A 27,928-nucleotide genomic window follows, 5' to 3' on the forward strand; every position below is an offset into this window, starting at 1 on the left:
GCCTTCTCGATATCAGAACCCTTCAGAAATCCAAACTGTGTTCTTGATAATATGTTATTTGTGGTCAGATGGTTGAGCAGCTGCCCGTACATTACTTTTTCTGAAATTTTTGAGAATGCTGGCAAAAGTGAAATCGGTCTGTATTTTGATGGTATCTCTTTATCCCCTTTCCTGAATTGAGGCTTAACATCTGCATATTTTAGCCAGTCAGGAAATGGCCCAGTTATAATTGACTGGTTACACAAGTAACTTAGAATTATACTAAACTCACAAGAACATGCCTTAATTAACTTTGTTGATATTGCATCGTAACCACTAGAATGCTTTGTTTTTAAAGATTTTATTATGGAAGTTATTTCTTTTGGTGAAGTGAGTGATATATTCATGTACCTGAAGCTATTTGTAAAGGCTAGTTTCAGATATTCAAGGGCATTATTTACTGATCCTGACAATCCCATTCTATCAGTAACGGATATAAAGTACTTGTTAAATAGATTTGCCACACAATGCCCATCAGTTACTAATGTGTTATCTACCCTTAGTGCTATTTGCTCCTGTTCCTTTCTGGTTCTACCAGTCTACTCATTCACTATATCCAATATTGTTTTTATTTTGTTCCCTGTCATTGCTATCTTCTTCTCGTAGTGCATCTGTTTAGATGTCTGAATTACTTTTTTTTAAAATATTTTACAGTAGCTAAATCATCAGCATTGGAGCTATTCTTGGTCGACAGATACATTTTCCTTTTTGTCTTACAGGAAGTCTTTATTCCTTGTGTGATCCATGGTTTTATTATAGACTTCTGTTTAATTTGAAAAACTTTTAGAGGAAAACAGTTTTCAAACATGGTACTGACATTGTTCATGAATGTGTTATATTTTTCATTCATGTCATGAGCATTATAAACATCTTTCCAATTCATATCTTTGAGCAGTTTTCTAAAACACTCAATTTTTGGTTGATTGAATACTCTCCTGTACTCAGATTTAGCAGTCTTGATAATCTGCTTAGAATTTACATCTAAAACAAGGAGCTGCATGCCATGATCTGATAGTCCATTTATTACAGGTTTTATGATATGATTTTGTTCCTTTGATTTGTCTATAAAAATGTTATCAATGGCTGTCCTTGAGGATTTAGTGATCCTAGTTGGAAAGTTTACAGTGTGAGTTAGATTGAAAGACAACATTACTAACTGCAGTGAATGTTTACTGGATGAGTGCATTAGAAAATCTGTATTAAAGTCACCAGCAATTAAAATTTCTTTGTTTCTTCCTGTTAAATAACCCAACAGAGCTTCTAGATGATTTATGAATAGATTATAATTTCCTGCAGGTGCTCGGTAAATAGTTAATATTATATAGGATCTGTTATGGAACTCTAGTTCTGTTGCACATGCTTCTAGATGCTGCTCTAAACAGAATTTATTAATGTCAATGTTCTTGAATTTATGGCAGTTTTTAATAAATGTGGCAACTATTCCTCCATCCATATCTATTCTGCAGAAGTAGGAAGCTAGATTAAATCCTAAAATGTCTAACATATCTATACCAGTGGTCACTTGATGTTCAGAGAGGCAGATTATGTCAATTTGGTTAGATGAATTCATTTCATCGATACAAATGAGTAGTTCATCAACTTTATTTCTGAGTCCCGGAATGTTCTAGTGTAATAATGATAACTGATACTGCATACTAATGGGATTATAACTACTTTGGTGAAGATGAACTGGCAGTTTCTGATTACTTTCTGTTAAACATTGTTTAAATGGAGGCTGTATGCTAAAATCTTACTCCTGTTCATCTGTTTTCTCAAACTGAGTGTGTCTGCCAATCTCTCTTAAAACTCGTTTTCTATCCACCTTCCCTATCCTAAAACTGAAATCCCTCTGACACCAGTGACCACTGGTATTTTACCACTTGTGACAGTGCCCCCCCCCCCCCCTTAAGTTATCTGCAATCAACCCAGACAGTTTTCCCTTCCCTTTCCTATTGAGGTGAAGGCCATGCCTAGTGTAGTCCCACCTATTGATAGCATCCACAGGAATCAAACCAATATGAGACCCTATATCTGTCCTAAGCAGCCACTCCAACTCCAAGTTCACCCTCCCTACAGAAGAGTTCAAATGAGGCCGATCATGGCGTCTCAACACAGACACAAATCCCACACTCGTATGCTTCGTTGTTGATGCTATCTTCACCAGGTCACTCTCTATGGAATATTGAGAGTCTCTGTCAGTGCTATTTCCCGGACCACCCACTATAACCACGGCATCCTCCTTCGTGAAATCCTTGCATAAAGAACCTGTATCCTCTGTTACCATATCCAGATCTGCACTAGGCTTGAAAAAGTTTGTGAACTGGTACTCTGGACCTAGATTTTCCTGCAGTAGTTGGCCAACACCTCTACCATGGAACTACCTAACAACAGAACTTTCTTTCTCTGTACAAATTTCCCTACCTTTTTCAAGTCCTTGACAGCTTGTTGTGCCCTTTCTACAGTTTCAGCTACATGAGGCTCATCCGATTCTGGCTGAGGCAACAACTCAAATCTATTTTCAATATTTATCACAAAGCTGTCTGATGCTCTCCTTTGCCTGTTCCCCCTTTTACCTGTTGCCACTTCCCACTTCCCAGGAACTCAACAAGCACAAACCGATGCAAGAAAAGGTGTTCAGCTGTGGCTGTCTTCACTGACGACATCTTTCTGTGAAGAGGGCATAGAAAAGTTGGTTACCCGCTATGAAAAATCTCCTAACTATGTTGATAACTACGTAGAAAATAGTATAAGAAATGCTCTTCATTGTAAAAATAAATTTTGGTTTGAAAAGACGTTTTTTTTCCCAAACGGGACTTTCTCACTGGGCATGTATGTTATGTGGTAGATCGTCATACTTGATGTAAATAAGCTTTAAAGCTCTGACACGCAAAAAAATATTACTCCCGTCAATAATGTCTGTGACTTTCTTCATTGAATGGCACAGACGAAACTGTAAGAATATTTCCATAATTTCATGGAGGTACGTCATACGCCCATGCATAATTTACTAATTTCTGAGCATCTGTGACCATGCTTTCTGTACTTTCTTTATATCAAGAAGGCAACGATATTTTCATCACATGTACTCCGTGACTGGAGAACAGATGAAATTTGTTGTTCCGCTTTGGAAGTTCCTTTTTAGCTATGAATAAATAATCAGTTTCACGTTTGACACTATCTCCTGATTGTTATTAATAAGTGTGAAATGTAAGATAGTAAATAATGTCATGCTTGCCAGTCTTTGTATTGCTTTTGGAAATTAAAGGTACAAACGTCAAACACTGACGTCACAGTAAGCAACTACTGCTGTGAAAATGGCTACCGAGGAAAGTCCGTTTGGTGCTTTTCTCGAGAAATCATGGACAGAATGGTACGAACACATTAAGGATGGACAAGTTTCGAGTAAGTTGAATAACCCTAGTGCTGACTGACGTATATAGGCAAAAATAACTGTTTGGGAATGTGTCTATAAGAAGTGCGCTTAGAAGACAGATCGGTAGTAGTAATGCAGTGTGTTGAGACCTTGTTTACGTTTATTTAACATCATTAAAAATGTTGTCGCAGGTGATGAGGAAGAAACTCCTTCAAGACCATCAGGAGACTGTATGCGGCTTCCGAAGGAAGGTAATGCAACTAATTTTGTCTGTTCTGTGTGTGTTGTAACAGGTTGTGCTTTGACATAGTGTGTTAACTTGTGCTCCATAACTAATGATCCGCCCATTGTGTTTGTTTATTGTTCTGTTGGGTAATACCAAGTGTGGTGGGAAGTAATTTATATTAAAATGAACGATTCGGTGAATGTCACTGGAGGAAGTAGGAGCTCGAAATTTGTTATTTACAGTACCTCCGAGGGATGTTTAATGTATTTTACTGTTCTGAAGCCAGAAGTATTGTATGTGCCTTGATAGTATTTCTTTCTGTGTAGCTTTCTGTCGGTTAACTGCTTCAGGCAAAGATTACGAGTCACCTATTTTGAGTGCGCTTTGGGCATTTTATGTAATGCAGGACAGTAATATCAGTTTTGGTACAGGTTTCGTTAATTTAAAAGTGAAATGTTTGAACCATTTAATTCTAAATAGGCCGTATTTTCATCGATTTTTTTTCTTTTTTTTTTTTTTTTTTTTTTTCGTCCAATTCAATTATGTGTACGGCGTCAGCCGAAGGTGTTTAATGTTTAAATTGAGAAATTATTTCTCGGTGTTGTAGATTATCAGCAAATGTTTGTATTGAGCCGTGGAAAAGATGTGTGTAGAAAATAACTGTATGGGGGGGTGGGGAGGGAGGAGAGGGTGATTGACATTGTTTGTGGGAGTAACTTAAGCAGCTTGTTTCTCATTTCTGAGAGCTGTAAGATTTAGCCAATGGTTAGTTTTGAAATTGGTTTTACAAATGTGAGACAGTTTTGTTTCATTATGTCATTTGCAGTTCTAAAATTTGTACTTCTGTTGCAGTCCAAATAAATTTATGTATGTATGTATGTATGTATGTGTGGTGATGTAAATGTAAACTGTGTGAATGACTGCCAATGCAAAGTTTTTCGAAGTTTAATGCATTATTGATATGATGAAAGTAAAGTGTCTCGTGTGAATAGATGGTTCATGTTAGTAGTGTTGGTGTTAGTAGTGTTTAAAGTTAAAATATGAAGAGGTGTTGTGCATGGTTTTTTAGTGTATTGGGTATGTATTCTAAATGTGTGTTTCTGCTGCCAATTTTGTAATTTGATGGCCAGTGTTTTGCTGCAAATTTGTAAATCATGTTACAGTTATTTGTGCTACTGTAATTATGCCAAAGTGTTATTCTAACATCCCTCCTACATGCTCATAAGAAGAGTTTTTTTTCTGTTATGATATTTATGTCATGTGATGTGGAATGTTTAGCACATATACTAGATAAGCATAATGGTGCTAGTTGTGAAACTTTGTCATTCTAAATTGATAATGGCCTGAGAAAAGTCAGCAGTGCTGGGACATGTTAAATGATAATGTCTTGTAAAATAGGACTATAACTACCATACAACAATCCTTTTCAGAATCCTTTTAGTATAAACTATTTATCTGTTCTTGGGGCTAAAATATGGGAAACAGATGGTTGATTAATATGTGGGTAAAGTGAACTAAAGAACTGACTTGAAGCAGATGATAGCCTTAGGACATCTAGAGTAATCCTTATGAGAGTGAAGTTTGGAGGGGTCAAGTTATATAATAACTGTATGTGTTTTCTTGGGGTTGAAGCTCTTTTCTTCCGTGTTTGCTTTAACAATATGTATGTTTTTAGATAGTGTCTGCCTTTAGCAAAACACATTTTCTCTTTTTTAACCCAAACATGTTCCACTGCAGTTGCAGCATCTTCAGTGGGCCTTTATTTTCCATCTTTTAAAGATAAAGGGTGTTCTTTGCTGTTTGTATACACGTAGCTATTAGTTTTTTAATTGTAATTACATATATTTTAAAACAGATTACGAATTCATACCTTTTTACCACATGGTGTGGTTTTTCTGATGTGTTGTGTTTCTACAGTGACCATTGTTTTGCACAGTTTGTCATCTGCAACCATTTATCCAATGACAAACTATGCACTGTAGAAACACAACACATCAGAAAAACCACAATATGTGGTAAAAAGGTATGAATTCATAGTTTATGTATTTTTCAAATATCTGTAATTACAATTTAAAAACTAATAACTACATGTATACAAACAGCAAAGAACATTCTTTAACAGATGGAAAATAAAAAGCCCACTGAAGATGCTGCAACTGCAGTGAAACATGTTTGGGTTAAAAAACAAATGTGTTTTGCTAAAGTCGGACTCTATTCAAAAACATACATATTGTATATGTTTCCCTATCAGTATTGGAAGAAAGGGCTACTCGGTGGATGCTGGGTTGTTCATGCAAATAAATTGTTTGGCACATATTGACCCATTTCTATGGCCTCCATCCTATGACAGTAATCATACTGTGAGGCAGTTACTTGACAGGCCTTGTATTTTTTTATGGTAGAATAAATCTTCGTTCTGATTTGCACAGTAGTTTTTACCAAGATGTTTTAATATTTCCACAAATTTGTTATTCGTGTTAAAATTTCCGTTATATGAAATGAAATGTAATTATTTGCAGTTGTTTAGTGTCAGCTGTATGCTATATAATTGTCAGTGATGAGGCCTTTTGGATCAATAGCAAGGCATCAACTGCAGGATAAGGAAAATTATAAAACTCTTACCTTAGGGTCAAGAGGAATGTTAGATACATTGTCAGCCTTGGCCAGTGATGTGAAATGTTAATGGCTCATATCGCATCACTTTATCGTGTGGATGTTCACAGTTTTGTTGTTAGCTGATGAAGCCATGGAGTATGAAGTTGAGAGGGGGTGAGGGGGACTTAGTTGTGGTGACAGATCTATCTGTAACTCAGCCCGAGGTATAAATTGGGTTGGAAGCCAGTGGGGGGGGGGGGGGGGGGGTGTGTGGCTTACAGTCGCTATACAGTTTGTGTTTGTTTCACGTTTCCTGTCGCTGGTCAAAGGTTACAGCTCATGTAACACTCTTAATAAAATGTATACAGAACCAATGTCTTGAGAAATGTTTTAAAATGTATGGCAGAGGGTACTTTTTATTGTACTGCACACTTTAGTATAATTGTTGCCAACATGCGCAATCTTTGTTGATGAACATCTTGCGCGCATTTAGCCAAGAATTTGAGAGAAGGAAAATTCATGGCAGAACTTGATTAAAAGAAGGTATAGGTTAATAGGACATCTCCTAAGGCTTCAAGAAATAGTTAGTTTAATGGAAAGAGGACGGGTTTAAAACTGTAAGAGATTGTAAAGATTTGGCTGGAGTAAGCAGGTTCAGGTGGATGTAGGCTGCAGTAATTACAGAGAAGTTTTGACTTGCGTAGGATATGCTTGGATGCAAAGCTGCATCAGACCAGTCTTTGGGCTGATGATCACAAGCCATAAGTGAAAATACTACTTGAAGTAGTGGCTTTCAATTGTAATGGATTTCCTGCTGTTCAGCAAGAGATTAAATTTAACATTTTTATCAGTTGACAATATTTATTGTAGATATGCCTTAATGAAATTTTGTGTGTGTGTGTGTGTGTGTGTGTGTGTGTGTGTGAGTGAGTGAGTGAGTGAGTGAGTGAGTGAGAGAGAGAGGGGGAGGAGGAATGTTTTACACATGTTGAAATGATACTGTTGCACTTTCAGTAGGAAAGGCAAAAATGAGAATGTGCAGTAATTGATACTGAGGGCTTAGAATATTCAATGTGATTATCACCTCCGTATGTGGCACTTTGTTTCTGGTGCTCCAATTGAGTAAAGTGTGCAATGTGCAGTGGCTTCAGTATTCCTTTTATAACTAGAAATACACAGTTATGTGTGCACTTGTTTTGGCATCAACTGAAATAAGTCCCATTTTATGTTGGATAAATAATTTATATGAAAATGTAGATGTAACATTAGATTGATACTGGCAGGTTTCATTGTTTTCAGGGAAATTGTTCAGATATTAAGCAATAAAGAACACACATCCTTACCTTATTGATGAAATCTAAAGACTAGACTGTTTAGTATATTTTGTAGGTCCTGCTGTAGACATAATTTTAAAGTCAAATTTTGGTAGAGGGGGAGGTGATTGTTTTTCTGTCAAGGAAATGTAATGGTACTGAAAAGACTTATGTGATATAGGTACAGTAATGAGTAATGCTGTAGTATGTAATCTCTCTGAATGTTCTTCTTTGACTTTCCCCGTTCCACTATCGGGTTGGCATTGTTATATGGGTTCTGGAAGTGTTAGTGACAGTTGGTGCTGGATAACCCTCCTGGCACCACCACTCTCCTTGGCACAGAATGTGTGTAACCCACCTGTTTGAATCTACAGTAAATCTCGTGCTCAAGTGTGAGAACATTTTCTGAATGTTTATAGGCTTTTGATGTGAAGTGGGGTGTGGGTACCAACTTAGTCCTCACCTAGTTGGATGTGGGTGGGGGTTGGCCAGCCCGTCCGCCAACCCACCAGCCCTTATTGTTAACGTCTGTGAAGAGGAAAGGCAACTGAGGAGACAGATTCTGATATCTCCTTGAATATTTTAAAATTAAACGAAAAAGACCTTTCTCTATTAATAAAGAGTGGCGTAATACGGAAATTGCCAATCCCTCATCTTGCTACTGGAGTGGCAAATATCAAATGAGAAATCTTGTTGACTTGTCCTGTTGATCTTCACAAAGTTCTCTTTCATGTATGTCTTATTTTTGTATTGGTATAAGTGCATTTAGTATAATTGAAAACATTTACTAAACATTGTTGGTTGACTTCGTTGCTAAAAATAGGAAAAAATATTTTTTAGTTCACTCTGATATACATTTCATGCCATAAATATCACAGAAAAAAAGGTATATGGGAGTCTTTCTCATTATTAAGACCTCGACTTTGTATCTTCAGTGTACATAAGAATATCAAGTTTTTTTTTTTTGTATTTGTGAACTTTTAAAGAATTAAATGCGGTGCTAAAGCAGCTTATGCTCTCTAACATATACAGTTTTTTCCTAACAAGTGCTCTATTCCTTAAAAGTAATTTTCTGTCATACTTGGGTCACTTTACCCTATGAACCTCTCTGGCATTTGTTTCTCTACTACCAGATACATGCGTTTGCTCCACTTCATCTTGATAAGATGGAATGTATGTGAATAAGCTGCAACTCTCCAAGTAGCAGACAGGAACATACTAGCCAGACAATTGTGTAGCTTTTGGGCAAAATTCTCCATTTGGAGAGAATAGCAGTCTCCTTGTTCATGTATGTTGTGTTGGACAGTTTGTTGAAAGTGCTATAATTTGATATTGAGGTGTTTTCCAGACTAATTTGGTAACATTGTATGTGATTGTCTTCAGGTCAGCCTCTAGATTTGCCAAGCCTCTAATAATAAAGGAATATACTGTTGGTTTTTAGTGTGTGTGTGTGTGTGTGTGTGTGTGTGTGTGTGTGTGTGTGTGTGTGTGTGTGTGTGTGTGTGTGCGCACATGAAACTGCACCTTTCATCTGCTTGTGTGGCTTTCCCATATTTCTGTATAGTTAGTTGTCTTTTTCTGTGTCTACATAGGAATGGATAAGTGTGAAAGTTCATTTGCAGCTAAATTTGGTAAAAATTTATTTGTAGATGTATTGTGTTTTTAATTTCTGTAAAATTTGTGTTCAGGATAGATTGGTAGCTCCTCACTTTAAATAACCAGTCTGAAATGGAACATAAATAATAAAAATGAGACAGGTGGTGATGGCCTCAGTAGAAAATGCATGCATTGCTTTTGTCAGATGGTTTGGTGTAGTGACCAACTCTGTCTGGGCATATCTGTTTCAGTGATGATGATTTTAAGTGAAGCATCTATTCAGTTGATGTGAAATCCCTGTGGTTTGCTGTGTGAAGTGATCAGTGATGTGTCTGGTTAAATTTACCCAGTCTTCATTGTAAGATTGTCATTTAGTGTTAGAAATAGTTAAGGGACCATGTATTTAATATTGGAAACGGTCTAATTCAAGATAATCTGGGTAATTTGCATTGACTCTCATAAAGTTGTAATTTTGTAAGTGGTACTCTCAGTTGAGTAACTTAGACTAGCAGCATACTACGAAAGTTTAATTTCGCAAGATATTTTATGTTCTAGGCATCTGAAGGTGTTAAAAGTTTAATTTGTTGTTTTTCAGTTACTAGTTCATTGCAGATTTCTGCCAAGTATCACTTAATTCTCAGATTATTCATTGCTGTGGCATATGGTGTTATGGTAAGAAAATCTTTAAGGTAAGGTGAAGCTTACTGACATGTGAAGCCATATGATAACAAAATTTCAGTTAACTTGTATTTAACAAAGAAGATGAATTCCTGGTGAGAGTCTGCACTCAGGAACATTGTGAATCACTGTCTAAATTTAGTGATGGTTTCTTGAATCACATTTTTACTCTTGGAATCTGGAATCCTCAATTTTGTCCGTTTCTGTCTTTGTAATTTCGTGTTCTGTTCTTGATATACAGAACATTGTTTCTCGGTGGGGAAGTGCAACGTGTGTGTGTGCGCCTGTGATATAATATTGAATTTAACAACTTTTCAGTTAAATTCCTTTACATGTATGTTTCTTTGTGAGGGAAATATGAGACACACCGTTTCTTGATCTGTGTGGGTTGCCTGAAAGTGTAGCCCTCCAACAGTTTTGTTGTATTTGCTTTGCAGTTGCAGTAAACACCTAAATTTCCACATGGAGTCTGCCAAGTAGGCCAAACCACACAAAGCTTATTAGAGTACCAAATGTTTCTAGACATGCATATAACCTGAAATTCTTTAATCTGCATGTGATCTCCCCCCCCCCCCTCTCTCTCTCTCTCTCTCTCTCTCTCTCTCTCTCTCTCTCTCTCTCTCTCTCTCTCTCTCTCTCTCTTATATACATATATAAGATACAGTATAGGTATCAATTGGCTGTATCTTCAATGAATCCTAACATTTGTAAATGCTCAATGCTAAAAAGCACTGTTGTCTGTTATAAAATTTACACACCAAAAACTATTTGGATGTCTCATTTTAAGTAAATAGAATGCCTAACAGTTCACAGAATTGCCAACCACACAATATATGTGCATTTAAAAAAGCATAGGAAAGAAAAGAATAACCAAAAAGTGAAATGAACAGTTAAAGTCTATGAACAGTGATTATTAGTTTATTTTTTAATTACATGTTAATTGTCATGAAATTGGTGATTTCTCAACTTTTCTCAGAGTGACCGATAAATGGTTGGCTTCCAGGTATTCAGCAGAATAGTATTTTGACTACTGGTACAATTATCTTCCTCAGGTACTGTTAGTTACTTGGACTCCAACTGGACTGTGAAGTATTGATGATATTGTAAAAGTTGGATAGGTTCTGCTAAAAAAAGATAGTGGCATGAGGTCAACTATAGTTCAGCTTGGTCGGAGTTCAGGCAACAAGTACATATAACGTCAGAATTCTCAGCACCTGAAGATGACCAGTTTGTCTGTCAAAATATTGTGCACAAACTGGAAACATCACCCAATACTTCGAAGACAATCATTAAAAATAATTGATGTGATGAAAGAGGGGAGTCTTTGGAAGATTGAGTAATTGTAATAATTGCAGAGGTCACTCGGTATGCAAGCAGTTGTATATGTTGGCGTATGTTGAACATCAAATAAACTTGTGAGCCATTGGTATGTTCAAAGTTATTAAAGTTTCTTCATACTCGAAAATTTGTCTTGAACTGATACTTGTAGCTGGATTCGTACAATTCACAATAGTATTACTGAGGTATACAAACTTGTCTTACACTCAAATTTGTCAGTAGTTCTCTCCTACATTCCAAATGATACAAATTCCCTTCTACTCTTCACAATTAGAAAAAGAATGGGAAAAAGAATGTCTATGAATATCTGAGATGGAGCATAAAGGTTGTCGAATTCTTCGTTGGAGAGCATACTGTGATGGAACTTAGTGACACACTAAAACTGTGTATAATGTGACCCTTGCCTTTTGTGAGTGGTATTTTTCGATTGTACTTACGTAAATTTTAGTAGATGGGGACTGACACATCTAAGTATGTGATGTGCCCATAAGCAGTCAGTAAGAATGTTAACAAAAGGTGTATCTTGATCCAGCTTAAATTTTAATCTGTGGAAGGTTCATTTCATTGTTAACTCCATTATGGAGTAACATATTCATTATAGTAATTCTTCTGAATGGAAATTGTATTAAATAATGTAAACTGTAAATTGAATTAAATAAATTACTTGCCTACAGCATGTATATTTGTCTTTATGTGACAGTTACAATCAAATAATTCTCATTAACAAGACTTATTTGCTCAGAGATTGTGGGGCAGAGATGGTTATTTGAGCCAAACTGGAACCTTTGACTGGTCGGTCTCTCTCTCTCTCTCTCTCTCTCTCTCTCTCTCTCTCTCTCTCTCTCTCTCTCTCTCTCTCTCTGAGACAAACGTTGAGTTCGTAGCAAATACCAAATACTGCTGTCTTCGTCATATTTCAAATCTGTTTTTCAGTGAGTTTCTTGGACCTGTTACTTAGATTGGCAATAGTTTTCACCATAAATGAAAACATCAACAGGAGAAGAAAGTAATTATGAAAATGATTACCTATGTGGAGTTTACATTTGTGTTAAAGGTAAAAAGTCAAATGTCATACCAGCAATAATATAGGTTTTTAAAGCAAAACTGCTTACAGCAATACATCTGTGAGTAATGAAAAGTGTGGACAAAGTAAGGTCCTTTCTGTATTAAGTGTAAGGTCTTAAGACTGCATACTTATATTGTTGTATGATTGAGCTTTCGATTGCGGTAAAATCTTGTTAACTTGCTTCTAGGGCCGCTAGTTGAAGCATGTATTGAGCAGAGAGGGAATTTTCGGCTTCGTGACGCGCACCTTGTGTAATATGTAAACATGAATTTGCAGTTGTGAAAGTCATTCCAGATGCTCCAAGAAGAAATTTAAATATTTAATTCATTTCTGCTGTAAAGTAGGAACTATTTTCTTGGGACCAAAGAAACAACAAATATTTTAAAATATTTACAAAGTCTCTTCCACTTCAGTTTGTTTTGGGATTTTAGCGTAGCTTTCTATGTGATTAAATTTAACAGTTTATAAGACAGTTAAACATATCATGGTAAAGCTTACAGTGTCGAGGACTTTACTGAAAGGCGCAGGTTGAAATTTGCATTTCAGCTTCATCTAATCTTCAACACAGTTGGCTTCTGGAACATACGTTATTTCATTTATGTCCAATATCTGAGATGTAAATACATTAGCAACAGCAGAAACAGTTTTCAAAGGTAGATGTTACAGAGTTTATCGGACTTCTTGATGCCTGTTTTCAAGCTCAGTGGCATCATGGGTCCCAACCTAAATGTGTAAAAAGTGTAATATTCTGCTGTACATACTGTTAAGAAATGCATCCTTGTGAAAATGGTTTGTATTAGTTTTAGTATTTGTGTATTCAGAGGCTCAGGTTTGCTGGTCGTTTTATAAGGAACAAAAAAGTTCCATGTCAAGCAGAAAAGGATTACACATGGTCAACAAGAATTGCCTAAAAGTAATTGTCATATAGTTTCCTTTGATTGTTTGATGATTAAATTGTCTCAGACAAGTTAGATATTGAACCCCCATTATGTGTGGTCATGGGTATACTCGCACAGCAGTTTTCATAAACTTCTTAGGCAATGGAAGTTTGGAATAGATTGAGGACATGCAGTTCATTTCTGTCCTGTCAGTGTTGGCATGAGAGAAATCACTACTACCTTTGCTGGGCATTCCATTGAGGCAGATTCCTTTTTTTTCTGTGTAAGTTGCCACAAAAGACCAAAAACATTTCAAATTCATCAGCAACAGATCTGTTGCATTTATAATATAGTGTGCTGTCAGAACACCATTTTTTACAGGCTATAACCTGATATTCATGGCTTTTCTCTCTGCTGATTTATGTGATTAAAAATTGTAGCTTTTCTTTAACGTACTCAGTGAGTGACTATATGCAGTAACATTTTGTTAAGGTGGCTGTGGGAAGATTATGCATCATATGCATAAAATTATCTTCTTTCATTATGTTCACAATTTCTAGTTTGCTTCAATTGTCAGTCTACATGGTAAAGGCCCGTCCACACGCAACGATCTGTCCGTGCAAATGTCTGCGCACATCACATGCGCGCAGACAGATCATTGCGTGTGGACAGAAGATTTGCACCAACCTGAGGTGTGTGCAAACCTGGAAGTTGGAGTTGGAGGTTTGAGTGAAACCTCTCAAATCTGTGGGTTCAAACCACATCTGCGCAGACAAGTTGGAGCATGTGGACAAGAGATCGCCGCAAATCTGGCACACAACAGCTATTTGCTCAGACTAGTGTTTGTATTTGTGCACACAGGGCATTAAAATGGCTGATACTCATCAGTGTTCTCGAGAGTTTGTAAGTGAATTCATTGAAATATATAGAAACCACCCATGTTTGTGACAGAGACAAAAAGACAGCAACATACAATGCTCTAATTGAAAAATCGCGGGCAATTGACGCCTCGGCAAACAGAGAAACAGTAATAAAATAAATAAATTCGTTGCAAACCGAAAAGAGTTATCCAAAGTTCAGAAATCTAGAAGATCTGGTGTAGGAGTAGATAAAGTATACCAGCCAACTTTATGGTATTTTGATCTGCTTGGCTTTCTTAGGCTCGCCCTGCAACTCTCGCAGTAAATCTACGTGAGAAAACTGCTTTCGCTTTAGCAGCCACTGTCTACCACATTTTGACCGCTTTCTCTGTTCCCTGCGGTTGGTCTGAATGTTTTTTGCAACACAAGTTGCGAACACAGACCACAACAGAACTTCCTCCATTTTATATTTCAAAATAACTGAATTAAATTTTTGACGTTTACAGGGAGTGTAATCGTTTGCCACTGATATTTCTTTTCTACACAGACAGATGGCGGGCGAGTAGTAGATTGGGGTTTGTGTCGTGTGAACACACCACATTTGCAGCGATCTTTTGCATGTACAGACATCTGCGCCGATGTCTGCGCAGACAGATTGGTGCGTGTGGACCAGGTTTAATTGATGCAGTTGTAATTGACTGTATTTATTAAATAAATTTCCAGCTCAGCATGTTGCCCAGCTTTCAGTTTATGGTAGTTTGTAACCCCTTTATAAGTAATTTGTTAAAGGTATTATATTTTGCCAGCATTATTTCACACCTCTAGACTATTTCACAAATCCATTGCAGCAGTGTCTTGATGTCACTGTAAATTGCAGGAGTTGAAATTTCCATATCACTGAATATCTCCTATTGCTCAAATCCATGTTGTAAAGCTTTTGGTGGGTGCGTTGGTGGGTGACTGTGCAGTTGCAACAAGGTAGGTGGTTGGAAAAATACTGCTTCACCTGCATAATATGTGTGGTCCGCAGTTAGGAAATTCCATTTGTCCAGTTACCAATAAAACATTTTTTGTGCTACCTGCTAAGTCACTCATTTTGTGTTTATCTTTTGTGGGCCCACTGAAGCTTCCTGAGAATTCACCACTGGTGGTGAGGCAGCACATCTTACATGAGAAAGGGGCTTTTTAAATGGAAGATATTTTGCACTTGTAAGTAGCTGAGTTAGAGATGAGCTGTGTGTGGGAAGGGGGTGGGGGAGGAGAGTGCATTCCTGTCATTTCGACAAATGGAGCAGTCGTGATTTGGGATGAGTGGACTTCGGGCCTCATTCTGTTGATCAGTGTGGTAGTAGAGCACGTAAGATACTAACAGCACATTTGATTGGTGCCAGATTGTGGAGGAGCAAAATGGTGCACTGCATTTAGAGGGTCATTTCATGTCAAGGGCATCCCATGTCTACCATGATTTGAGGAAAAACTGTTGTTGGCAACAGGGGTCACAGTCAACAACTGCAGATTCTAACAGTGATTGGTAGGAAGACAATGGAGGGAATATTTTCAGTCCATTGGTGGACGACTGGTAAGTAACACTACAGTTCCCAACCATCTTTCTGTGGGGACGCATAAGCCATTCTCACACGTCACATTGCTTGTTGAGTCACGAGGTGCAAGAATAACAACTGCAGAAAAACTGTAATTGAAGGCTTGAGTTGAGGAAGAGGTTACCTGAACTGAACTGAACTGAACTGAAAACTTACAGTACATGTTGGCATCTGACACTGGTCTGGTATGATTATGTTCGGAAACCATGAGAAATGCGTCCTGCTCTCCAAGGGCACTGTTTCAGCAGATGGAGGAAGTAATTCCAGTGTAAAAGACATTTATATGTAAAAGACATTTATAGCTGTGACACATTAGCCATTTTCTCTTACTGATAAACTTTACTGTAACCTTCTGCCCTATTATTAGCATCTCTTTATTCACCTGCGACTCTGTGCAGGTGACTGGTAACTTGACAGTGTGGACCCTATCACTTGCAGATTATCAGAGTCGTTCCAGTAACACCTAGTGTAAGTACTGTCGTTGAGGTGAAAGAAGGTGCTGCATGCTAGGTGAAAGCGGGGTGCTGCATACTACCAGATCTTTTAAAGCTTGTATTGAGGGACAGGTTTCTATTAATGTAATTCGTCGCTATTGTATACTCTGTATGATCTCACAGAATTTTTTGTGGAGCTGGAGTGAGAAGAAGTGTTACACTTGGTAAAGTGTGTATGGTCAACCATTATCATACTTTAATCAACTGTAGTATGTTATAGGAAGTAAATATAAACATTATGCTACTGCTTTGTATCACATATTTGAAAGCAATTGATATACTTGAACTTCAAAAAGTTTGTTAAGGTTTCATGTTGTAAACTGTGCACCAAAAATTAAACTACAAGCAGCAACGTTTGTCCTCTAACCCAGCGTCACCATACTTAGCAAAAAGCAGTACAAATAGCTGTGATTAAAAATGTACATGTAAGTATGTGCAGCTATTAGTTTGCATATCCCTCAAAACCAATCCAGATAAAGAGATTCCATACAGGCATACACATTCTGATCAGCCAGAACATTATAACCACTGACCTACTATAGACATGAACCTGTGCAGGTGATAGCAATGTCACCTGGTGAGGAATGACTGCTAGTCACACACCTACGGTGCACGTAGGAGCAATGAGCATGCTGTCTGTTTGTAGAATGTGGAAGGTGTGCAGTCTGAGTTTGATCAAGGGTAGACTGTAATGTACCGGAGACTTGGCACGAGCATTTCGAAAACTGCACGACATATCAGGTGTTCGAAGAGTGCTGTGGTGAGTGTCTTCAACACGTGGCAAAATGAAGGTGGATTCATGTCCAGGCGACATAGGGTTGGGTGGCCATCCGTCATTACAGATGTCAGCCACCGTAGGCTGGGCTGATTGTTAAAACAGGACAGGCGACGAACTGTGGCGGAACTAACATCGGACTTTAATGCTGGGCAGAGTAGAAGTGTCAGAACACACAGTGTATCGAATACTCTGAACTATGAGCCTCCACAGCCAACGACCCCTGCGTGTGCTGTTGTTATCACTTCAGCATCACCAACTAGTACTCAAATGGGCATGAGACCATCGGCACTGGATGTTGACAGTGGCAGAGCATTGCATGGCCTGATGAATCCCGATACCTTCATCATCATACCAATGGGAGGGCATGAATCCATCATCTTACAGAGGAGCAGTTCCTTCAGGCCTGTACGACGGGATGGAGACAAGTTGGCAGTAGCTCCACTATGCTCTGGGGAACATTCACATGGATCCAGTTGAGCTCGTAGAAGGCACCATGACAGCCAAGGAGTGTTGTACACTGGTTGTTGACAATGTAAACTCCTTCATGGCAGTCATGTTTCGCAATGACAGTGACATTTTTCAGTGAGATAATGCGCCGTGTCACAAGGCCAGGAGTGTGATGATGGAGTGGTTTGAGGAACACAGTGGCGAGTTCCAGTTGATGAACTGGCACCCCAACTCGCCAGATCTGAAACAGATTGAACATATCTGGGATGTGATTGAATGTGGCGTCAGATCTCATTGCCCCCTCCATGGAATTTGTCGGAATTTGGTGTACGTGTGTGTATGTGTGTGCATGCAAACTCCCTCCAGCAATGTACCAAGGCCTCATTGCTTCCATACCACGACGAGTCCCTGCTGTTATCCGTGACAAAGATGGACATAATGGCAATTAGGTAGGTGGTCATAATGTTCTGGCTGATCAGTGTGTACAGAACTTTTAAAGTTCGTATTCGGAGATTTTTATGTCCAATTACAGGAAACACTCAAGAAGAAAATTGAATTAATTATTAAATCATGGAAGAGTAGGAACTCTCTTATGGGTATAATGAAATTTAAAGTAAGGACCATTGCACCATGCATTTGTGTTAGCTAACTGTGCAATGTGTCTTTAAGGTGCTCTGAGTTTCCTGTTTGTATTCAGAAGCAGATATTACAAATTAGTATAAAGCACTTTAAAAACTTAAAATTGGATGCCAGTATCCTTGCTGCTAGTGTTAAAAGAAGTGAGGTAATGTATTAAAGTGAATGCTACAGGCTTCAGTGTGATAACAATATCCATTGTTGCTAACTCTGAAATGACAGTTTATTTTGCTTAGTTTTACTCTGTTGACTGCTGTGGTATCATATTTTGGAGTAAGTTTGTGTATTCACAAAGAATATCCTTAGCACAGAAAGGACCTTCAAAACATTCTGCAATCTCTTTGTGAACTTATTGCACTATATTTTTGAAGCAGCTTGGAACCAACATTGCATCCTCGTGCATAAACTTAATCATCTGATAAGTGCTTCATGATAAGTATAGCTGTCAACCAGAAGGCTGGTTTAAACACAAATGCTTTACTAAGCTAGATCTTATTGCAAATACAATGTTTCTGACCTTTGAGTTGATTAACACAGCCAGTTATAAGCTTATCTACAGTTTATTCTGCTGCAACTCAACATTTTTTGAAATAAACAAGTCATTGCTGTAGTTAAAATACGCTATTAGCACAAAGAACATCCTTGTGTGAACTGAGGATTGAACCCTGGACATTTACGTTTGCAGTCTGTCACCCACTGAGTCACCAAGTCTATGGAATCATTAAATAGGAACTGCAACATTTGCTTCATGAGCACTAGACAGAAGAAATATTGCTGTTGAATAATAACTTCATATTGCTGTTGGATGAAATTTTCTTAACTTTGGATTGTACTGTAGGCTTCCTACAAAATTGAAATATAATTTGCTGATTTGTAAACCTTCAGTAGAAAGGCTGCCTTTTAGAAAGCTCCTTTTGTTGTATAGTAATTCTTTGCAATGACGTAGAGACTTTGGCTGTAATGTTGTTCATTTGCATATACTGTCATATATAATCTGTTTTTGTTAAGTCTTTGTTAGCATTCGATGAATTATGTAAACACTTATTCTCGTGCAGAGGAACTTTGACTCGTGATCAGACATCTACAGTAAACAAAAAAAAAAAAAGAAGAGTCCAACAGTGACACACCAGGAAATAACATTTCTTACTACAGTAACTGAATTTTATGATGATCATGGAAAAATCAAGAACTGGGACACTAAATGAAGGCAGAACTTTCAAAATGATGGAGCAGTAACACAGTATTGACTGTCTCGTCAAGAACTAAGCTTTTCAACATAGTGAAGTGGCAGTTTGTATAAGTTTGCTTGCAAAGTGTAGATACGGATACACCAAAAATTGAGGTTGCTCCATCAGAATCAACTAAATTATCTATTTGAAAGTAATTGAAGTCTGTCATTTTACCCTATATATTTAAGACCTTCTCAGTGAGAGTTTTGAAAACACACAGATAAAAAGGTGAATTGTCCATGTGGAATGAAGTATAGCTTACATTTGGTTGTTTATGACAAGTGCGCACTTCCTGATACCCTCAGACTGTACCCATGTCATCCTCCCTCTCTCTCCCTCTCTCTCCCTCTCTCTCCCTCTCTCTCCCTCTCTCTCCCTCTCTCTCCCTCTCTCTCCCTCTCTCTCCCTCTCTCTCCCTCTCTCTCCCTCTCTCTCCCTCTCTCTCCCTCTCTCTCCCTCTCTCTCCCTCTCTCTCCCTCTCTCTCCCTCTCTCTCCCTCTCTCTCCCTCTCTCTCCCTCTCTCTCCCTCTCTCTCCCTCTCTCTCCCTCTCTCTCCCTCTCTCTCCCCCTCTCTCCCCCTCTCTCCCCCTCTCTCCCCCTCTCTCCCCCTCTCTCCCCCTCTCTCCCCCTCTCTCCCCCTCTCTCCCCCTCTCTCCCCCTCTCTCCCCCTCTCTCCCCCTCTCTCCCCCTCTCTCCCCCTCTCTCCCCCTCTCTCCCCCTCTCTCCCCCTCTCTCCCCCCTCTCTCCCCCTCTCTCCCCCTCTCTCCCCCTCTCTCCCCCTCTCTCCCCTCTCTCCCCCTCTCTCCCCATCCCATTATCCTTCTCACTTTCTTCTCCCACCACTTGTCGTCCACCGATTTTACTTCATACTGTACAGCTGTAATTAATACGCTGCTATACTGCACGTTAAAATTGGTGTTACTTTTGCGCAGCCAGTTCTGAGAGACTAAGGCTATATGTGAGGGTAGATAGAATACATGGGAGCGTCTAAAATCATTTACACTCTCAAACTTGTATCGACTAATACTACACTATGCTGCTTGGAGAGGGACTGGATGGAGCTTGTTGGAAAGAGAATTAAAGATCTTGGGTAATAATGGAAATTTTATGTTGAGAACAACATTGTGTAAAAATTCCTTCAGCAACTGTTCTCCACTTTTTTTTAATTAAATTTTTGCAGATTTGCATATTGGCTCAGTACTTGACTAGCCGGTGGTTTGCTCCAAATGTACTGATTATATTACTCCCCCCCGCCCCCCCCCCCCTCCCCAAAAAAATTGCCAAATATAAAAATGACAAAGCTTCTTCACTTCCTTCCCCTTGAGAAATTATCAGGCCACACGATGCAACTCTGAAGCTCAGGATAATACTAACACTCTTACTGTATTTCCAGAGACATTTATGTATGAAGGTTGCATTGTACTTTAAAGAAGTCTGATTACATTTGGTGCATGTGTTTAATTCACACACATTTTTTGCATTTTATAATAGCAGTTACATCGTTTTGTAAGAGTTTCCTCCTGACATTGATGAACCTTTCCGGTTGGTGATCCTGCATTCCTTTTCTGACGTGTGAGAAGGACATGACTATTTGAATGGTGCTTATCTACTGACTAAGGTTTTCTACATTGAATGTAATGCATGCCAAAACAAAAGTTAATTGATATTTGATGCAACAAATGTTGTCTCTAAACTCTACCTTTGTGTCAAATATACCACCACTCAGAAGCTGTGGTTCAAACATGTTCAATGCAAGCTAAATTTGAAATATGTGAGCTGTAATCTCATCATGTCTAATTCTTCTCTTGAGTCCCTGAACAAAAACCTTAAAATGTTGTCCTCTTAAACTTCCATTTATGCAAATGCTTTGCATTTGCACTGTATTGGAAATGGATTCATGTGAAGACTGTAGAGAATTTTTACATTAAATTACAGTGGGAATTGGCAAGTAGTGCTAAAGTGAGTACTAGCTTTAATTCCACTCAGGTGAGAACCACCAATAAGGTGTAGAATATGTGAACAAAGTACAGTCAAGACTTAAAGAGAAAGCCGATAGTTGACTACTTCCTGTACGACAGTGAGATGAATAGGAACATCATTGACATTAAGGTAATACTATGAGGCCTTGGATAGTGACCACCGTTTGCTGGTAATGAACCTGAGAGGGACTAAGGATAATAAAGGAATAGAAAACAAGGAAAGACGTATAAGGGTATGGAAGTTGAAAGAGGAAGAAAGCAGGGTACAGTACCTACAGGTAGTAAAGGAAAGCATTCCAAAGAATGAACCAAAAATGATAGAAGAGGAATGGGGTAGATTCAAGGGACCATTAGTAAGTGCAGCGGAAGCAATATGTGGGAGGACAAGCAACAAAAAGAGATGGAAAGAAACAGCATGGTGGAATGATAAAACAAAGGTTATAGTACAGAAGAAGAATAGAGCCTTTAGGGTTTGGTTCCCGAAGAGAACAGTAGAGACAAGAGAAGAGTATCAGGCAAGCAAGAAACAAAAAGAGTGGCGATGGAGGAAAGAAGGTGGATGGACAGTGTACCAGAATGATGGAGGATAGTGAAGGTTCAAAAAAGGTGTTATGTGGGACGATTAAAAGTAAGAGGAAGAACGGTGTGACAGTTATGCTTGAATGGTGAACGAAAGTGGACAAGATGTAGAGAATAAGGAGGAACTAAAGTTTATGTGGAAGGAGTATTTTGAAGAACTCCTGAACGTGAATGGAAACCTGGATGAGGAGGAACAAGCCGAGGAGAGAGAACGAGGAGGAACAGCAAATAGAAAAAGACTTTACATGGGGAGAAGTGGAAGAGGCATTGGGCAAGATGAAGAGAGGGAAGTCACCAGGTCTTGATGAGCTAAGCGTAGAGATGGTGAGATCAGCAAGAGAGGTGGGGATACAACGGCTATATCGAGTAATGAAAATTGTGTGGAGACGGATAATGATCCCAGAAGACTGGAAGAAGGGAATAATTGTACCGGTCTTTAAGAAGGGAAATAGAAAAGAGTGCAAGAACAATCAGGGGATAACATTGATGAGTCATTGTGCAAAGCTTTTTGAGAAAATTTTGGAAGCACGAATTCGGGCAAAATTAGTAAGAAGAATGAGAGATGAGCAACATGGCTTCAGAACAGGAAGGTCCACGGTGGATGGGTGTGTGGCATGTTTTGACCCCCTTTTGGGGTGTTTGGCCGCCTGTTGCAAGTCTTTTTATTCGACACCCCCGTTGTTAACTTGCGTATTGATAATGGTGGAATGAGGACAAGGTAACATCCAGTCCCTGAGTGGAGAAAATTTCTGACCCAGTGGGATCATTTTCAGGTCTCAGCATGATTGAGAGCTAAGATCTCCAATACAGTGCAAGTAACATAGAACAGTATGTTTAAATATAATATAGCACTCTTAGAATCAACTGAAATTAGAGAAAAGTACCAGGAGAGGGTAATGCGGGTACTCAAAACTGCTGAAGAATGCAGTAATGTCGAACACCTTTGGGAAATATAGATAGACTCTGTCGAGACATCAGCAAATGAAATGCTAGGAAGTGAATAAGGTATGAGATATCTGTGGTTGGGTACTGAATGTGCAATAGCAATAGAAGAAAAGAACAAGGCATATAAGGATGGTGGAAGATGAGGAAAAATGGAGGATTGAAAGGAGGACTCACCAAAGGAGTGCATGGAAGCAAACACGGGAGAAATTGAGCTGCTAAGGTATAAGACTGAGGCAGGGAATTTGTACAAGGAAATAACAGAAGCACACAAATCTGTTGGTGATAAAACATGCCTGATAAAAGGTGAAGCTGGGAAAAATTTTAAGTTAGGGGAAAGAGAGATGTGAAAGGTGGCAGTGACACGTTGAGGAACTCCTCAATCCCTGAATATTATCAAGATACCCAGCAGAGATACACAGGGAAAATGGCTCTGATTGCATAGAACCACCAAACCTAGAAGAAACGAGGGCTGCCGCGAAGAAACTGAAAAGCAACAAGGCAGTAGGAACAGACTGTTTCGGCTGAGCTATTTAAGCAAGCGGGCAGTGAACTGGAACGATCTTCATAAACATGGCTGCTTCAGTACAGGAAGAGGAGAAAATGCACCAACAATGGTAAAAAAGGATAATATATCCCTTATATAATGAGAGATCAGTTAGAATGTGGTAACTATAAGGAGGATCACATTACTTATCCTGGGTATAAAATATTCTCCAACATACTATTTTACAATCTCCTCCCAATTATTCAGATATGTGGGGCATATCAATGTGGATTTCTAGCAGGAAAGTCAAATATAGATCAGACCTATACTTTAAGGCAAATTGTAGGAAAGGTGATGGAATTAGGAATTGGAACACATCACCTTTTTATTGACTTCAGTGCTGCATATGATAAGGTAGGTAAAGAGTGGTTACAACATACCCTATCTAAACTGGAAATCCCTAGAAAATTGCAAAGGTTAGTGAGAATAGCAGTGAGACATGGGCCAAGTAGATGCATTGACCTGCCTCCTTTTTGTTGTTGCACTAGAGAAGGTGGTTAGAGATTCAAAACTTTTGAGTGGGGGAATGATCTTCCATAAATGGATGCAGATACTCAATCATGTGACAGATATTTTGGCAAGAACCTGAAAGTCAATGGAAGACACATTCGCTGCACTTGAACATACTAGCAGGAACATGGGATTAAACATTAACCAGCAGGAAACAAAATACATTGATGTTGGAAAGGCATTCAATGGAAACTTGCTGGCCTCTATAACAATGGGAAATAAAACCTTTGAGAGAGTTGAAAGGTTAAAGTATCTCAGTTTGACAATCACTTACTCAAACATTATTTCCCATGAAACCAAACAGGCTAATAGCAGCCAATAGAGCTTATTTTGCTCTAACAAGACTATTTATCATCATGGATACATCTACTGAACACTTAAAAGACCAATGGTCACACATGCCTCTGAAACTTTAACCCTAACAGCAAGAAGGTACTGAAATGATGGATGCATTTGAAAGAAAGATTCTCCAAAGAATCATCGGTGAATTTTGTGAAAGAGGAATATGGAGGAAAAGATACAATCACTAGTTTTAGAACATTTATAAAGACTGACCTATCTGAAGAGTAGTGAAACCACTCAGATTGAGATGGGCGGGACATGCAGCATGGGTGAGTGAAGTGGAAGTAGGCAAAAAGGTACTATGAGGAAATGCAGGAAGACAAAGAGATAGTGTTTGGCGTAATATTAGGTGGGAGGTTGGAGTCATCGAGGGTCTCCGGAAATCGGGTTATACAAACTGGAGAGCTGTAGCTACAGTCAGAGGTAAATGGTGGGAGGCCAAGGCTCACAATGAGCTGTAGAGCCACAAAAAACAGTTAGGAGTCTCAGTTGATTAGCTGGGTTTGAATGCTACCCATCATTAAATGTTTGCAGTGCAATTAGTAGACAGGTAGACAAATGAATCGGATTATTCTGCCCTTCAGTAAATAACATCATCCTGTCCTCATCACAATTTTATAGGAATGTTAGATGAGAATAAATAAATGTGGCCATATGTGTAGAAAAGAAAAGGTAATTCTTAATTATTTACACATTTTATACCACATAGTAGTACTGAATAAATTATGTGCACAAAGTGGTTCATACTTTGGAGATATTACCTTGACAACACCTCTCTTGCCTCTAAAAATTTAGGCGTGATATTCACATTGTAAATCTCTTTGACTTACCATGGCACCTTGTCTGTCAAAGGATACTGCACGCAATTTGTAATTAGGGATGTGCTTTTATGGCGAGAATGTACAGCTGCTTGCTAACAATGATCGTGGCTCAGCTTGCTCAAGGTATTTCAACTGTGACATTGCTTCCAGATATATGTCCTGTTGCACTATGTGTAGGTGGCATATCTGAAATAAAATATGATTTTTCAAATGGGCTGGTCATTCAGAAAAGTAAAGGATCCTAATTAAAATTACTGTTAATTGAAACTAGGTGAACAGTAACTGACTACTCGCAGCTGACCCCTCACCACTAGTGGGGCGACCTTACATAAGTCATAACTTTGTTCAGCAAAATACAGAAAGTGATTACTCTGTATTTATGGATCTTCTCAGTCCTCTCTTGATGTAACAAATCGTATGAATGATTGTAATGTTTGTAAGGACAGTCTGTTCTGTTGGTTGTGCAGTGGGGCACTACATAGAGTGCATGTCTGCTGACTACAGATTGAGGACAGAAATAGGAGTGCAGAAAAACTCTGCTGTTACTTTTGTTTGTCAATAGTTGAATGCTGCTCAGGTTCCAAAAGTATAAAACTACTCGTAAATTTCTGCCAGACAGCGGTTTAAACAGTGAGTCATAAGGCGTGCACACCTATTTGGTGTAGGCAGCTGGAGGTAGAAAAAAAAGTCCAGTGTTGCACAAATATCCTTTAGAGATTTTTGAAAAGTTTTGTGCCCTAAAACTTTGGAAGATCATGCTGAATGATCCTCAAAATTAACTGGCTTTACAGTGCCTCACTTTTAGTGGAGGCTGTGAGAACAAGTGAAGTAAACTTACTTTTGAGTTACACACTGTACTCTGTTGTAAAAAAAGTGTCTGCTGCGAAGATGTTACAATCATAGCAAGAAACTGCAAGTAGAATGGGCTGATAAGGATACAACAAGTTATCATAATGAAAAGTGTAACTGATGTATTTTAGATGATAAAATGATTACTCCAGTGTAGCTGCAGTGTTGGAAGTCATTATTTTCTCATGACTGGACCATTCTCAAGTGATAACGGCATTTTGCATAGCCAAAATCACAAAATATGTAAAGACTGATTATCGTACAGGAATCACTCATGGGCAGTATACAGGGTGTTACACGATGTTTTAAAAATTCAGAAGATGAAAGTTGGAATGTTTTGATATTATAGCAGGAAGTGAGAAATAAAGTTTTTACGTCCACCACTGAACTGTGCAAAATCCACGCACACTATCTGTGCAAGAAGTTACCAGGTCAGTCTCAACGAACATTTGGGCTGGAATTAATGGAGATCATGTTTTTGGACCATACATCTTACCATTTAATTTTACTGGTGCACAGTGTTTTAACTTTTTTGAGATTGCCGTGCCTGAACTTCTGGAGGACATACCCATGCAATTGTGCACTTGTTATAGATTGATGGTGCTGCAGCACACTTCATTTGTCAAATCGGGGCATGTCTTACAGACAGCTTCAGGCAGACAGTGATTGGAAGATGATGCCCATTCTTTGGCATGTGCACCTTATCCCTCTTGACTTCTGCCTCTGGAGTTATGTAAATCCTATTGTGTACTAAATACCAGTACATCTAAATCTACATATACAGGGTGGCGCATGAAATGTGTTACCATTTGGTTTTTTAATATAAACTTTATTCTCACTACTATCTGAAAGGAACATATACTACAATGAAGAGCCGTCCATGGAGATTTGTTCTAACTCAGCACATGCTCAATATGTCCACCATTTTGTTTTCTAACTTCCTTCAAACGAACACTGAAGTTAGTGATTACCATATGTCACATGTCTTCTGTAATTTCACTGCAAGCTTGAAGAATAAGTCTTCTGAGCTCCATTAAATCACATGGATGTTTCGGGAAAATTTTTGCCTTTAGGTACCCCCAAAGAAATAAGTCACATGGATTGAGGTCTGGACTATTGGGGGGCCAATTTTGTTTGTCATTGAAGCGACCTGGAAACCTGAGTGAAATGATCCGATGCCGAAATGCTCGTGTAAAAACTCCAACACAGTGTTTGGAGTATGTGGCCTTGGTCTATCTTGCATGAACCACTGCGTGTTGAAGGGCAAGGCAGTAGCAAGAAGCTGTGGAGTGAAGCTATTGCGAAGCATGCTCAAATAACGCTCGCTGTTAAGTTTCTTCAAAGAAAGGGTCCAATAAGTCCGTGACTGGAAATTGCTGCCCACGCTGTAATCCTCGGATCATACTGTTGTCGTTCATGAAGCACTTGTGGGTTTTCAGTGGTCCAAAACCGTACATTTTGTTTGTTAACCACACCGTCAAAATGAAAATGCGCCTCGTCTGAAAACCAAACGTTGTTGCGAGTTTCTTCCCTATCCTCCGCACACTGAGCAAACAGTGGTCTCTGCAGCTTGTGTTCTTCAGTGAGCTTCTGTGCACAGGTCATCTTGTATGGGTATATATGGAGGTAACTTTTAAGAATGCGTTGAACGGAGCGTCCGGTTATTCCCAGTTGCACTGCTGCCTTACTACACGATTTCCCGGGACTTCTCTGTACAGCAACTCGTATCGCTTCAATATTCTCCAGCGAACAAACAGGCTTAGGCTGAGGTCGCTTCACTTTCAATACTGTTGCTTCCTATACAAATTTATCATACAACCTGTGGATGGTCTTTTTGCAAGGGACCCATTGTGTGTTAAACTGTTGTCGAAAATGCCTCTGAGTCACAACAAGGCTTTTTGTTTCATGAAAAAGTAACACAATTGCTGATTGTTGCTGTGTCGTCAGTCTTCCATTGTCAGCTATTGCTGCTTACTAGTCTCCTAGCGGCAGTATCGTGAATTACATGTCATTTCGTAACTCGTTTGTTTTTCCAAGATCTGCTGGTACTGCTGTAGAGATCCCAGCAGAATATCTAATGTGCGTCGTAAATGGTGAAAGAAACAATTGGTAACACAGTTCGTGCGCCACCCTGTATACTCCACTCGCCACCAAGCGGTGTTTGGCGGAGGGTACAATTTGCGCCAAAGGCATATTGCACCCCCCTCCCTCC

General features: G+C 38.8%; 1 protein-coding gene across 1 annotated transcript in view; it reads left to right on the forward strand.

Moving 5' to 3' along the window:
• The first annotated feature begins 3,132 nt into the window (after positions 1 to 3,132).
• Positions 3,133 to 27,928, forward strand: part of LOC124722177 (mucin-5AC-like) — a 68,204-nt gene continuing 43,408 nt past the window's right edge. The window contains exons 1-2 of the mRNA XM_047247377.1: positions 3,133 to 3,441; positions 3,604 to 3,663. Coding sequence (XP_047103333.1) covers positions 3,354 to 3,441; positions 3,604 to 3,663 — 148 coding nt within the window. The 5' untranslated portion in view covers positions 3,133 to 3,353. The remainder of the gene's footprint in view (positions 3,442 to 3,603; positions 3,664 to 27,928) is intronic.

This window comes from Schistocerca piceifrons, chromosome X, assembly GCF_021461385.2.
Source record: "Schistocerca piceifrons isolate TAMUIC-IGC-003096 chromosome X, iqSchPice1.1, whole genome shotgun sequence".
Taxonomy (NCBI): Eukaryota; Metazoa; Arthropoda; class Insecta; order Orthoptera; family Acrididae; genus Schistocerca; species Schistocerca piceifrons.